We start from the raw sequence: 15,165 nt of genomic DNA on the forward strand, positions 1-15,165 counted from the left end.
GCATATTAAATATTGATAAACAAGTGTATTATTTTCCATTGGGTGAAATCACAGTTTTCAGTAATATTCTGAGGCACCAGGCATGAGATGAGATGCTATGTTTTTATCAGGGTACAAGTCATATCACCTGACACATTCAAGTGCTGTCTGACATGCCATCAAAGCAGTGGCTCAGAAGACAGACATAGTCTCAAATAGGCAGCAATGGGATGGCATCATTTCATTTATAAACATTCATTATTCCATCAAGTGAAATAAACACACAACCCACAGAGTCTTGCTTAGGTCAGCTACCTAGTTGGCCCCTGAGAAAAAGCCTTGTAAAACATAGATTTGCCTAGTTAATCAGAGAAAATAGAGGGTCAAGTGAAATAGTCACAGGATACAGGAATCATAAATAACACATATGTTAATAGATACCCATTTTCATCACATAAAAGTTACATTATAAATACTTTGATCAATGAATCAATATTCCCCATATAAATAATGTAAAATATTAAATATTAATAAATAGATTGAGATTTAAAAATTCAAATATTGCAGGCAGGATGACAATTATTTTGATGCTCTCTGGCCTTGGAACATAGTCTGACTTCTCTTCCGCTTTCTTAGGTTAGATCTTGGTGACAGATCATTCATCACTTTGATGAGTTCACTGATGGCTTTGCGCTGGATCTGCAGATTATCTACCTGTTGGGAGAGAAAACAGCAAAATTAATTTCAGGCATATGAGCCATCAGGATATTCTGCTGTCATGGTCCATAAAAGTGGAAGTATTCCTTTAAAATAAATTATTTTCACTAGCAATACATTAGCTTAATATGAGATGTTGATTTCTTCATTAATTAAGACTAAAATTATAATTAAATTGCTAGTTGTGCTGTTACATCATGGGAGACATCACATATCCTTAAATTTACTGCTATGGAATGCTGAAAATTATATAGTGAAAAGAGCCCCGAAGTAGAGTGAGGGACCAAGAAATGTGAGTTTGAATTCTGTGTGTGCAATACATCTAACTTTAAACCAGTCCCTTAACCTCTCCAAATCTCTGTTTTTTCCTCTAAACAATGAGGAGGTTGTTCAGATGACCTCCAGGTTCTCTACCACTTCTATCACTTTGTATGCAGTCTGTGCCATAAGCATCAAACGAGTTACTGTAGGCAATGGCGCTCAATTTTGGCATGCAGCAGAATAACCTGGAGACCTAATGAAACACTCAGAGACCCAGAGGCATGAAATTGGACTGGGCCTGGGCCACTGCATAGTTATTAACATCACCAGATGATTCAGACACCACCAAAGTTTGAGAACCACTGGTATAGATTCAGTACTTCGTAAACACCAAGTCCAAGGCAGATGAAAAACATCATTTTTAATTTCTCCCAAATTAGGTCAGTCTTATCATTTCCATAATGCAATTAAAAATAAATACTGATCATATTTATATGCAATAATCAATTGCTGGTATGTAACACTTTAGGAATGAAAGCAAATTTCCCTACACCCTGCCTTCCATTCCAGCAAATTGAACTGTTTTCTCACTGTTCAGTTGGTCCTGTTCTCCAATAGGACCATTTAGGTGAATCTATGTTTCATAAAATGAAGACTACTTATTTTCATCTTTGCTTTGCTACTATATTTCTTTCTTTCCTTCCTTCCTTCCTTCCTTCCTTCCTTCCTTCTCTCTCTCTCTCTCTCTCTCACCTTCTTTCTTTCTTTCTTTTGTTTTGTATTTTTAGGGCCACACCCACGGCATATGGAGGTTCCCAGGCTAGGGGTCTAATTGGAGCCACAGCTGCCAGCCTACACCACAGCCACAGCAATGCCAGATCCGAGCCACATCTGCGACCTACACCAACAGCTCATGGCAATGCCAGATCCTTAACCCACTGAACAAGGCCAGGGATTGAACCCGAAACCTCATGGTTCCTAGTTGTATTTGTTTCTGCTGCACCACAACAGGAACTCCTACATTTCTTTCTAAAGCTGCGTATACTGTGGCCACCTTGCCAATTTCTTACAATGACTAGGAGATCCTACGTTAGCCTTAAATATGTTAGCAACTGAGCAAAAGACAAGGGTTGAGAGTCCACTCAAGATTGTCCATCATGAAGGAGGAGGCTTGGAGATTCTAGAAGATGGGACCAACAGATTTTTTTTTTCAAGGCCCAATTATAGCAAAATAGGAAAGTTTCTACCAGCTGTGTGTTTGCAAGTGATAAATTTTACTTTCTAGGGTTCAAAGCATGAATGGCAAGCCAAGGGCTGCCCTGGGTTAGGAACAAGTGCTTTTTTATTTTCTAGCCTGCAGCCAATGGAGATCTGTTGGACATTGCAAAACATGACCAGTGGAAGTAGTAATGGTCTTATAATTGTTCCAAGCCACTTTTGTCCCATTTAATCTACCAAAGACTAGAGAAATCTTGAAGAGCAAGCACTTCGTTCAGTTTCTGGGAGCTTATGAGAGATTGGTGAGAGGCAGACCCAGTTATAGTGAGAGCTGGGGCACAAATCCCAAGAGCACAGTCATAACGGGAACCCCTCCTCTTCTCATTCAAGCCTATTATATCAAAGCTCACCCCCATCCCCAAGTCTTAAGGCCTTCATCTCTCAGATGAAATTTTTGAAAATATGACTTGTCTTTATGCTTCAAAGTTATCTTTCAGCTTCTAGATACCATAACTTTAAAGACAAGACAATTTAATAAGATAAAGTTTGGGACCCTAAAAATTTCTCCAGCTGAAATACTCTGGTATCCAAAAGTGGATAGGACAATTTTTTCCTAAGGTATAAATTCTACCTATTTTCTTTACTAAAAACTAACATTCTGCCATTACTTGGGCTGTACAATGTGAGAGGATGACCAGAGTCTGGCAGAAGGAGGCCCCTTGTCCCCTCCAAGGTCATACCTTCCTCCTATCTCATTCTCATTTTCTGTCTATGGCACTGCAGACTTTAGAGCAAAGGAGACCATATAAATTATAGTGAAGCCAACAGACTCCTTTTAAGATGAGGAAACAGCCCCAGCCAGGCCTGTGATTCATCTGTGGTCACACAGGTCTCTGGTGGCTTGAACTGGGAGGAGCTCACATCTTCTCCACCCCTCCCACTGTTCTTTCCATTAACAAGTGCAGCCTGCTATTCAAAACAAGAGAATTTCCAACACACAAACAAGGGGTAATGGGAGGACTGCTTTCCAACACTGCCCTCAACTTCTTCACTACTTCCTTCTCCCTGATTTGCTCATTCACCTGTCTTTGTGTGGTAGGCATAATGCCAGCCTTTTCCCAAATCACAAATGTGAATGACTCCCATAAGTGACTTTACCAAGTCACCCAAAGCACAAACATAATTACCAAAGAGGAGTTTTGACTACAGGTTCACTCCATAGCTTTAACAACTGTATCCAGTAACTAATTTCCATTTTTACTGGAATGAAGTGTTTTACAAGAGCCTTTACAAATGAAACAAAAAAAGAATTAAGCTCATCTCACCGGAATTTTAATCAGCTTTTCGAAGTCATTCAGTTTCCCAGAGCTACCATTTAGGAACCTCTGAAACATGTCTTGCTTGATCACATCCATGCTCCTTTGAATGGCCTGGTTATCTTTGAAGATTTCAAAGAATTTGAAGTAGAAGGAGACAATTTGGCTCTGAATTATTTTTTTGTCACTCTCCTTGGGAGAAAAGAGCACAAAGAGAGAGTGATGTGAATTTATCCAGTAGAAAATAAGCAACAGGAAAATCAGCCAAATAGAAATGTTCAGCTTACCTCTTTCCAATTCTTCAAAATTTCTAAGAAAAGAGGTCCACCATTAGGTACATCTGAGGTACTTGCATTCTGGGGGGAAAAGGTGGGGGGGAGGGAGGATTAGTTTACAAATAGTCCATAAATTGCCCTAAAAACTGTACTTCAAGTTTTACTGAATTCAGATGCCAGCAATATCCACTGATTTTCTCTTCCACCCTCTGTTTGGTTCTATCAATAAGTATTCTTAAAAACCATCATGTTAGATATAGCCAAAGACTATCATGTTATTTTAGCTTTCTTATTTTCTAGTATTAACTCTTAAATTGAAACATCACAAATGAACTCAACAAGGCTGATGATACTTCAATTGTCCCAAACAAGTATAATAAGGAAAAGAAAATATTTTTAAGCCAAATTTAAAGGGGAAAAAAAAAAAATCAGCAAAGCCATCTCACTACAAAACACTGCCCCCCTATGGTAAAGGTTTCTATTACCTCTACCTATGTCCTGTAAGTTATTGTGTCAACTATAATTGCCCCAGCTATAATTATAACAGCTAAATTTTGGACGTAAAATATTTTAAGTGCAAAAACTATTTTAATTAACTGTAAGTGAAAAAATTAAGAAATTCATAAGACAAAACAAAAACAATTTTAAAACTATAAGATTATAACTCCTACAAAAAAATCTCAGCAAGTGACTGAGTCCAAGAGTAATTCACAGACAATATAGATGGAATAGAAGAATTTTAAAACTACTTTTCAGAGAAAAATACCTGTAAATTATTTCTTAAGCCAAAGCTTTAAGGACCTCACCTTCTGTAATTGATCAGTTATTTCATAACCATTTTTAATGCTAATATTGACCTTTGACTGTCACTGTCCTAGTAGCCTGAGAAGTCAGAAACTAATACCCATTTTCTCAGTACACTCACTACTAGACATCCTAATTGAATGGATTCTCAACACGAAGATTTATACCCATACTATGCTCATCTTTTGGAGGATTCATGAACTCTCCCTTAAATGTCTATAGCAAATTGAACAGAGGGTTAAAACAATAAATATCTAGCTCATCTAGTCAAAAAAACTCATCCAGCCAACAAACAGTCACCATAACACCAAGTCTTCTCAAGATGACTTGTGGATTAGAGACGAGAGTCCATCATAGACACAATTCCAATTCAGCATCAGTCTACTCAACTACAAGCAAGTATTATTAAAAGGTCATACTTACAAAATAGTCCTTTAGGATCGTTATTTCTTTAAAAAAGGGCGCCTGGCAGTAAGAGCCAGAAAAACACAAAGTCACGCAAAGCTGAAAAGCTAAGAAATAAGTTGTATAACTCATTGTTTCGGAGAGAGTTAGCTTCTGGTTGAAATCAGAAGCTCCTATATACAGTCGATCAGGCCCAGAGCGCTTGGCTGACCTTTCTTCTGCAATAGCTGATCTGAAGATGATCAGAAAAATGTACTGTGTCTCCTCTTGCTTCTGGTATTTATACCTAGTTGAAGTCTTGTCAAGATTACGTATTTTCACAAGTTTTTTAAGATGAGATGGTGACAGATAGTCAGAGATGCTAGTTAGTTGGTATTAATAACTCTGGTTTTGTGGCATTTTGGTGTTGTAGTTAGAGTTTCCTCTCAACTCCTTGGGTCTTTTGACGAGGAGACAGACCCATTATGCCCACTGTGCCACTCTTGTGGGATCCTTTGAAAGCACTTTCACTTCACACCATCCAGGGATTGGAAATTTTTGTGCACCTCCTCCCTTGGCCCCTGTAAAATGTTGACTCCTCATCCAGATTACATTGATCATTTGCTTGTGGTCGGAAGCGAGTACAAAAGGAAATTCTAGGGCCTCTCAAATCTTTTCAGAGGGGGTGCCTCTTAAAACTTTTCTTGCAAATGACCAGAAAGCAAGGAAAGAGTGTGGTTAGAAGACCAATGTAGTAGGAAGTCCTTCATCAAAGGTGGTTAGTATAATATCCACCAAAACTTTACGTTGCTCTGACCAACACTCCCCCATAGAAATACAATGCGATATAATTTTCTAATAACCCCATTACTAAAAGTAAAAAGAAACAAGGAAAAATAATTTTAAAATACATCATACTTAAACCAATATATAAGCCAAATGATATATCCAAGATATCATTTCAATATGTACCACACGTACTATTATTAATGATACTATACATTTTTTTTTGTCTTTTTCTCTTTTCTAGGCTGCACCTGTGGCATATGGATGTTCCCAGGCTAGGGGTCTAATCTAAGCTGTGTCTGCGACCTACACTACAGCTCACAGCAGCGCTGGATCCTTAACCCACTGAGCAAGGTCGGGGATCGAACCCACAACCTCATGGTTCCTAGTCAGACTCATTAACCCCTGAGCCACCAATGGGAACTCCAAGATACTACACATTTTTGTTATACTAAATCCTAGAAATCCGGGGTGCATTTTATACCTACGGCACATCTCAGTTTGGACTAACCATATTCAAATGTTCAATAGACACATGTGGAAGGAGGCTACCATACAAAACAGCAAAGCTCTAGACGATCAATTGTCCCAAGTAATCACTAATAATGGAGCTTCTTTTTTAACTTTTAAATTTCTTTTCCTTCCAAATACAAAAAAATAGCATTTTTTTCTCCTCCCTTATTAATTTATTTATGAAATACAGCACTTAGGGATGGCACAATAGACCCTCTACTATTTGGTTTCAGCCCACCTTGCATTTCAACCTGCAGTGTATACACACTGGAGTATTACAGTTATGAACGCAGACTTGAATCCTGGCTCCCCTGCTATCTAGCCATGCGATCATAAACAAGCTGCTTCATATATATATATAGATATATATATATGTATATATATATATATATATTTTTTTTTTTCTTTAAGGCCACACCTGTGGCATATGGGAAGTTCCCAGGCTAAGGGTTGATTTGGAGCTGCACTTTCAGGCTACACCACAGCCACAGCAGCACCAGATCTGAGCTGAATCTGCAACCTACACCATAGTTTGTGGCAATGCCAGATGCTTAACCCACTGAGTGAGGCTAGGGATCAAACATGCATCCTCACAGACACTATGTCGGTTCTTAACCCTCTGATCCACACCAGAAATTCGTTGAGTAAGCTTCTTAACTCTTCTATGGCTAGGTTTCCTTATCTTTAAAATAAACCTAGTATTTCCTTCCCGGCTCCAGTTGAAAATTAAGTCAGATGATACCGATGGAGCGCTAAGAATTTTCCCTGTCAGACCATAAATACTCAATAAAAGTGATCTATTGCTATTCAGGCATGTTGGGTGACATTCCTAAAATAACATACCCTGAACCTTCACTCATACTATTCCTTTCTTGATTTCCCACTTGTGTGCCTATCAAAGTGGCTCCCATCCATCCGATCCCAGCCTAAAAACCATTTTCTCTATAAATTCGGTCAAAATTATCCTTCTTAAAAGCAGCCTCACATTCTCTACACAGGTCCAGGAAAGTGGTTCTCACGATCTTAGAATCCCGGTCCCTCAATCTCATATTAGAGTTAGTTACTCATGAATGTTCTCCCATGTTAGACTCCCAAAGATCAGAAATCATTTCATTGCTTCTTTAACACCATTTTCTCCCTACCTAAAAACACTCAGCATGGAGGTTTGTCCGTAGATACACTGAATAAAAGTGAATTTGAATACTTAATTAAGAACCCACTTTTCCCCCAGGTTAATAATTCCAATGCTCTCAGAACTTAACCTGTAGGAAACTCATTTTTAATCCAAAAGGGCTCATGATTAATTTCAGAAAGAAACATGATGCTATGTCTGTTTAGCCAACTCCTGCTTCCTGGGAAAATTACTCTTTTTTTTTTTTTTCCTTTTTAGGGCCGCACCTGCAGCATATGGAAGTTCCCAGGCTAGGGGGTCGAACCAGAGCTACAGCTGCTGGCCTACACCATAGCCACAGCAACTCGGAATCTGAACCATGTCTGTAACCTACACCACAGCTCATGGCATCGCTGGATTCTTAACCCACTGAGTGAGGCAGGGATTGAACCTGCATCCTCATGGACACTAGTTGGGTTCATAACCCACTGAGTCATAGCAAGAACTCCCCACATATATTATTTTACATGAAAAAGGCCAGAAAACTCTTTGAGAGCCTATCTTGCCAAAGAACAAAGAAGATCAAAATGTATTTGCAGGAACAAAACCTCAGGGGAAGCAAGTGAGAAGTGTAGAAATTATACTCTTGCACACAAAACTCAATTGCAGAGCTCCTTAAGGAAAAGTAGGCCCAGATAATGTGCTTATAGGGTGAGACAGTGACAAGAAACCCTTTTCAAAGTTTTAAGACAAGGGCAGACACTCATTTGTATCCAGGAAACCTATGACCAAACCTCAAATTCTTGCAAGGAGTATTGCCAACTTTCTGTAAAGAAGTAAAAATTTGTTCCACCCATCGTTTGGTTTATCCACTGGAATATGGTGTTGGGGGTGAGGGGTTACAAACAGTGGGATCCATAATGGGGAATTGCACATTGTCTGGGGGTTTGTAAACTGCAAATGCCTATTCAAAATTATAGCTGTAAGGAATATGTTTACAACATGGCCAGACATTTGGGATTAGTGAATACATGGCTGAAATTCAAACTCTAATAACTTTTTTGTTTTGTTTTGTTTCCTTATTTTTTGGCCACCCCAAAGCATATAGAGTTCCCAGGCCAAGGATCAGATCCGAGCCACAGTTCTGACCTACACTGAAGTTTTGGCAATGCCAAATCCTTAACCCACTGTGCCAAGATGAGGCTCGAACCTGCATTCCAGCAGAATGCCACCAGTCCCGTTGTGCCACCACAGGAGCTCCAGCTGTAATAACTCTTGATGGCATGACCAAGCATAGCACAGAATTAGGGAATTATAGAGGTTATCTACGGCCTATTCCTTCATTTTTTAGATTTGTAAATCAAGACGCAGGGGAAAAAACAAAGTGCTGTGCTTAAATTCATTCAACTGGACAGTGATGTGCTAAGCCTAGAGCAAAGACCTTTTCCCTAATCTACCTGTCCCCAGTCAATAGCCATCAAAATCACTGTATGTGCCAGATATGTGCATTCAAATAGTTATCTCCTATCAGGCTTTGATTTCTGGAATTTTTTTTTCTGTAGAATTTGTGAAACAACAATCATTTTTTAATTTCTTGAAAAACTAATAAGGCTGCCAATAAATGTTTTGAAATTATTGGTGAGACATCTCAGCAGGCCCAGCTTCATGGACATAAGATCTGTACAGTCTATTAGGACCCTGCTCTTAGAACAGCCCACATTTGGTTTAACGCTCTGTTGTTAACCTTGTTGAAATTCCTAACGATTTTTTAACAAGCTGCTCCCATTTTCATTTTGCACTTGTTCCTGCAAATTCTGTAATTGGTCCTGCATCCCAGGCTATAAGTGAATCACATGCTATGAGATTTTCATTTTTTTCAACGTTTGATTTTTTTTTTTTTTTTTTTTTTTTGGTTCAGAATCTTGTCACTACAATAGTATATTCTTTGATGATCTTTTCCGGTCTTGTCAATTTTACCAAAGAAGATGTTTCTCTCTCTTTTCTGCCTGTAAAACACCTTATGTTGCACATGCAAACTAGAGGTTTCACACTTTGTTGGCTCAGCCAACACTGAGACTGCAGAATAATTCGCCACCAACATATCCTTCACAAGTTTTGCAAACTGTGTGACCAAATGACTAAAACAAAGGGACTGAAAACTTTCTTTTTTCTTTTCAGCTACACTTCTTTCTGAAAACTGGCTAAGGTTATGCATTAAGCGTCAGCAAGATTTTCGATCATATCTCATGCGATCCTCAGGCCTCATTAAGTAGGTAGTTGTAAGACAAAACTTACACCTTTTTTGCCCTTTTTCCTCTGTGGTCGCAGTCATATCCCTAACACTCACAATTGAATTATCTCTTCCAGACTTTGGGGTAGATTTCTTCCACCAGGTATGAGTCAATATTGGATCCATTCCCCCCACGCTACGTTGACTCCTGGAACTCCTGACATCACGCAAGCTGAGCCTACGGAAGAAAAAGATATACAGAATGGAAGTCCACGCGGAGTCAGAGTTTCCCCGCAATTTGACTCAAAAATCCCGTCTGTTAGAGGAGTTTTCTGAATCCCCCTTTTTCTTTCAGGCCATCTGGGCAAATTCGAGAGTTGATTCAAAGACTATAGACGACACTATACTTATGTAGCATAGTCATCAACTTCCATTATTCTCAATTCTGTTTTTTTTTAATAAATTTTATCGGATTATAGGTGACTTGGAAATTTGTGTTAGTTTCAGATGTACAGCAAGGTAAATCAGTTATACATATATACTTTCTTTTTTAGTTATTACGCAGTATTGGTTATTCTCAATTTTGTGTCAGATGAGATTGTACACTGTCCCTCTAGGGATCCATGGTCATGCTTTGAATGTCCTATTTTTATTCATTTTTAAAATTTTATTTGGCCATATCCATGGCATGTGGAAGTTCCCAGGCTAGGGGTCCAATCAGAGCTAGAGCTGCCAACCTACACCACAGCTCATGGCAACACCGATGCTTAACCCACTGATCAAGGCCAGGGATGGAACCTGCAACCTCATGGATCCTAGTCAGGTTCTCTAGAGCCATGAAGGGAAATCCCAGAATGTCCCATTTTTATTCCACAAGGAATTTCAAAGCATCTACTAAGTGCTAAGTACTGTGATTGACCTCGGATTACCAAAGAAAGGTGGGAGAGTTCTGTTGTGAAAATATTGGTTTCTAGGCTAATTTCAATCAATTAGCAAGTCTCTATTGAGCACCTATTCCATGCCTATAGCTTTAGAGGTTACAAAGAAATCAACAGTGAGACAATCTGGCAGGAGTGTATGACACCACGTGGGGAGCTAGGCTTGACTCCACGGCTCGGGTTACTGGGTAGGTATCTGTATCCTCCATATATGTACATCCTTTCTAGGGGGTTCATATAACTGAAGAGAACCGATTATTACATGGAGAGAAAAACACATCCAACATATGTATCGCATTCCCTCCTCCTATAGCCATAGCGGGTGTCACTAGGCCTTCTTTCCTGCTATGTTTAGATGTAGCCTCTGAATCCTTTCAACACTGAAATCTACAATTCATTAGTGTTACATTATCTATTTGTTCCCTTGGGACAACGGTTTACTTGTTGCTGTGCCTCTCTTTTTTTTCTTTTTTTCTTTTTTAGGGCCTCACCAGAGGCATATGGAGGTTTCCAGGCTAGGGGCTGAAATGGAACTGTAGCTACTGGCTGATGCCACAGCCACAGCAATGCTAGATCCAAGCGGCATCTGCCACCTACACCACAGCTCACAGCAATGTGGGATCCTTCATCCACTGAGCAGGGCCAGAGATGGAACCTGCTTCCTCATGGATACTAGTCGGGTTGATTACCACTGAGCCACAACGGAACTCCTGTTGCTGTGCCTCTTAGTGAGAAGAGTTCTTACAAATTACAAAGAAGTAAATATATGTGATCTCCTGTCCTCCAAAAACGTTAGTATTAGAGAAAAAAAAAATTACAGTTCATGAGGTAATGTAGGGGAAAAGCCCTTTGCCTAAGAGGAAAGAGTCCCAAATTCTGATCCTACAATCTACTACTGGTATGATATGGGATTTTGAGCAAACATTTACCCATGCCTTACATCTTAGCTACAACATCTTTACAAGAAGAGTTGGCTCCAATGAACTGTGTTTTCTTCCATTTATAGCTTTCTATGTTTCTATGACTGTGATTTATGAGGAAGACATTACCGAGAACTGATATTACATGAAGAAGAGATTTCAACAGACTTAGGAATTCAAAGACAAATACGGTCGTGCTTCAGTATCACAGAGGATTGGTTCCAGAACCGTAGTGACTACCAGACTCCATGAATGCTCGAGTCCATTTTATAAAATGGGGTGGTACATCGGGCCGTCCATATCTGTGGGTTCCACATCTGTGCATTTATCCAACTTATGCAGTTATAGAGGGTCAACTGTAATTGTCCAAAAGATAGAAAAGTTGAGGAATTTCATAAAGGGCTTGAATTTTGATTTCAGTTGAATTTGAGCTTTTAACTTTAATTGAGCCTTGAAAGATGTATAGAATTTGTAAGGACAAATGTAACGTTCACTGTTTGTACTTTACTCTCCTGGCTATGTGCTTCTTTTCTCAATAATCTCAAAAAAGTGAGTCGTCCTCTGGGTGGCCTCTGAAATGGCACTAAGCTTTGAAAACATGTGCAGCCAAAGGAGACCTACGCTTCTATCACCCAACATAAAAGTTCTATACAGCAGACTGGCAGATTTAGATTTCCCCCAGGCTACCTGGACGAGGAATTCAGAAACCACAAACTTCTGAGGAATAATAATTTTATTCTAAGCCAAAGTTTTGAGAAATCATTATTATTATGTCTTTAGTCCTTAAGCCAATTCATTAAATACCTGAACCAAATTCCCATCTATTAGTTTTTCAAATGGAGATAGTTTTTAATGGTTATAAAATTGTGTGGGATTTTTCAAATGAAGAATCAGACTATCTGGAAGAGCACAAGAAAATAAAAAAAAAGTCTGTGATTTCACTATTTAAAGGAAAATACTGTTCACATTTTGACACAGATTCTTTCATATTTTTTTCTGTATTCCTAACACAGTATCTGGCTGAAAATTATTCCTTAATAAACTTTTGTGTATTAATTAAATATAAAGAAAAATAGCCCAGTAGTTACGTCCAAAGTCTCTGGATTTGGGCTTCTTAGATTTGGTCATGACTTTGCTCTACACTGTTGAGTTCAACTGAGATATTTAACTTCTCTGTGCTTCAGTTTCCTCATATATAAACAGTTGATATAAACAGTAGCCATTCAAAGGATTATGTGAATATTTTATTTTATTTACTTATTTAATTTTTGGCCATGACTGGGGCATGCAGAAATCAAACTCAGGCCACAGCCGTGACACAAGCTTACAGCAGTGACAGTGCTGGATCCTTAATCTGCTGAACCACCAAGAAATGCCAGGATTACATGAACATAAATTAGGTTAATATGTGCAATAGCGCAATGCCTGACTTATAGTAAGAGTTCAAATGTGTGGTTAACAGAACGAGTGCTTTCTAATATTCAGGTCTAATCTTCCTGGTGCACAAAATAAAACACCTCACAGCAGATTTGCATGGGATCTTGTGACTTTTTCTGGCCAGTCTATTTGAAGTCTAGGTAACATGTATCACTTCTGGGACAAGACCAAATAAAGCCCCTGGGAAGCTTTCCAGTGCTCTTCTCCCTTGCTGGAATAATGGTGGAGGTCGTACATTTTGAGAATATGAAACATGGAAGATCAGATACATATGTTCCCTCTACTTTCTTTCAGAACCCCTAAAGGGATAAAAAGGTTATAATGTCTCAAAGAGAAAGAGAATAAAATAAAGGTCAACAAAGTTGTGAAAGATGAAAAAAGAATGAGCCAGCGATAACTCACCTTGGCTTTAGATTTCTCCCCTGTGCTAAGAACAACAAGCTGAAAGGAATTCAACAAGATGAAAATCAGTTCCCATGGTAGCCCTGAAGAAGATTCAAGAATTTGGCTAACAACCAGCCCTGAAAGAGGAAGCTCAAGATAAGATAAGATTAAAATAACCGGTTGAAAATAGATGCACATTAGAGGATGTAATTATATCCCCTCTGGCCAATTCAGCCAGGCCGCTAGCCCAGCAGCATTTTGAAGATCAAAAGTTTACTTTTCAGAAAAGTTTTAGATCTCTAACACAGCTGAGGGGGAAGTTAAGTGTCTTGGTACAATTAGGATTTATTTATTTATTTTGTCTTCTTTTTGCCATTTCTTGGGCTGCTCCTGCGGCATATGGAGATTCCCAGGCTAGGGGTCTAATCGGAGTTGTAGCTGCCAGCCTACGCCAGAGCCACAGCAACGGGAGATCCGAGCCGCGTCTGCAACCTACACCACAGCTCACGGCAACGCCGGATCCTAACCCACCAAGCAAGAGCAGGGATCGAACCCGCAACCTCATGGTTCCTAGTTGGATTCGTTAACCACTGAGCCATGATGGGAACTCCCAATTAGGATTTAATTAAGAGTCATCATATTGATCAGCGAGACCACAAGGTTTCCAAAATTCTTCCTATTAAGACATATCCCCGAGGCAAACGACTGGAAGATTCCTCTAGGCAGAAAAACTGCCCAGCCCAAAGGAAAACACATCCTGATATTTCCTCCCCCCAAAAACACACTGGTTTCAAGTATTATCTTACGAGGACGCTTATAAGTCAAAAAGCTCCATCTACACATTTAATATACCTATTCCGATAATGAGGACTTCATTGTTAAACATGAAAACACAAATGACCACAAAATACTTTAGAAAATACATTAGGATAAAAGAGAAAATTCAAAGAAACAAATAGAAAAAAAAATTTTTTTTGAGGAAACAGAGACAAAGAAGAGAAAAAAATGCAAAGGAAAAAATTTAAAGAGAAGTTTCATGAGGAGTTCCCATCATGGCTCAGTGGTTAACGAACCCAACTGGGATCCATGAGGACTTGGGTTCGCTCCCTGGTCTCACTGAGTGGGTTAAGGATCCGGCATTGCCATGAGCTGTGGTGTAGGTTGCCGATGCGACTCGGATCCCGAGTTGCTGTGACTGTGGCGAAGACCGACGGCTACAGCTCTGATTCAACCCCTAGCCTGGGAACCTGCATATGCCTCAGGTGCTGCCCTAAAAAGATAATAATAATAACAAAGAATTGAGGAATTCTGGAGGGCTGTCTCCAAGAAAAAATACTTAATTAAATGTGTTTGCTTATACGAGAAAAAATTTCATCTCTATCAGAGAGTGGAGTGAGGAGATGGTGAATTAGTGATGGCTACACGCAAATCTGAGAACACCAACCAAACAATGCCACTTATTAACTTTAGGCAAAACAAAAATTATGGAAGAAAAAAATCTACAGAAACGTGAACAATAATTATCGAACCACAGTAATGTAAACCTTTATTCTGAAAAAATGTAACATAGCTATAATGGGAGGATAGCAGAGAGGGGAGGCCAAGTGTGTGTACACAGGGTAAAACAAGTCAATCCTAATCTTGCATAATAGAAAGCAGATCGATGTTAAGATGGGAAAAATGCAATGTAAGACATTTTTAGTGATACAGAGATAAGCAGAAATTGAGCTAAGAACTGACACTAAATGAGTTGAAAGTGATAGTCTCAGAGAGGTGGGCTTCAGGAATAAAATTGCATGGATCATAGAGCTGCCGACTTTTTGTCATAACCTTTCCAGCCACTTGCAAAGCTTTATAGTTCCCAAGACTAGCTTCATTTCTGACACCTATTC

General features: G+C 39.1%; 1 protein-coding gene across 1 annotated transcript; it reads right to left on the bottom strand.

The window, feature by feature from the left end:
• Window positions 1–366: 366 nt before the first annotated feature.
• Window positions 367–5,131, bottom strand: IFNG (interferon gamma). Its single transcript, NM_213948.1, has 4 exons — window positions 4,994–5,131; window positions 3,779–3,847; window positions 3,501–3,683; window positions 367–693 (listed from the first exon to the last, which is right to left on the bottom strand). The coding sequence occupies exons 1-4, from the start codon at window positions 5,105–5,107 to the stop codon at window positions 559–561; spliced, it is 501 nt and encodes a 166-aa protein (NP_999113.1). The 5' UTR covers window positions 5,108–5,131; the 3' UTR covers window positions 367–558.
• Between the last annotated feature and the right edge of the window lie 10,034 nt (window positions 5,132–15,165).

This window comes from Sus scrofa, chromosome 5, assembly GCF_054392235.1.
Source record: "Sus scrofa isolate SSC_HxYL_T2T_F1_AM1 chromosome 5, Sscrofa_HxYL_maternal_Yorkshire_Landrace_v2.0, whole genome shotgun sequence".
NCBI classification, from domain to species: domain Eukaryota; kingdom Metazoa; phylum Chordata; class Mammalia; order Artiodactyla; family Suidae; genus Sus; species Sus scrofa.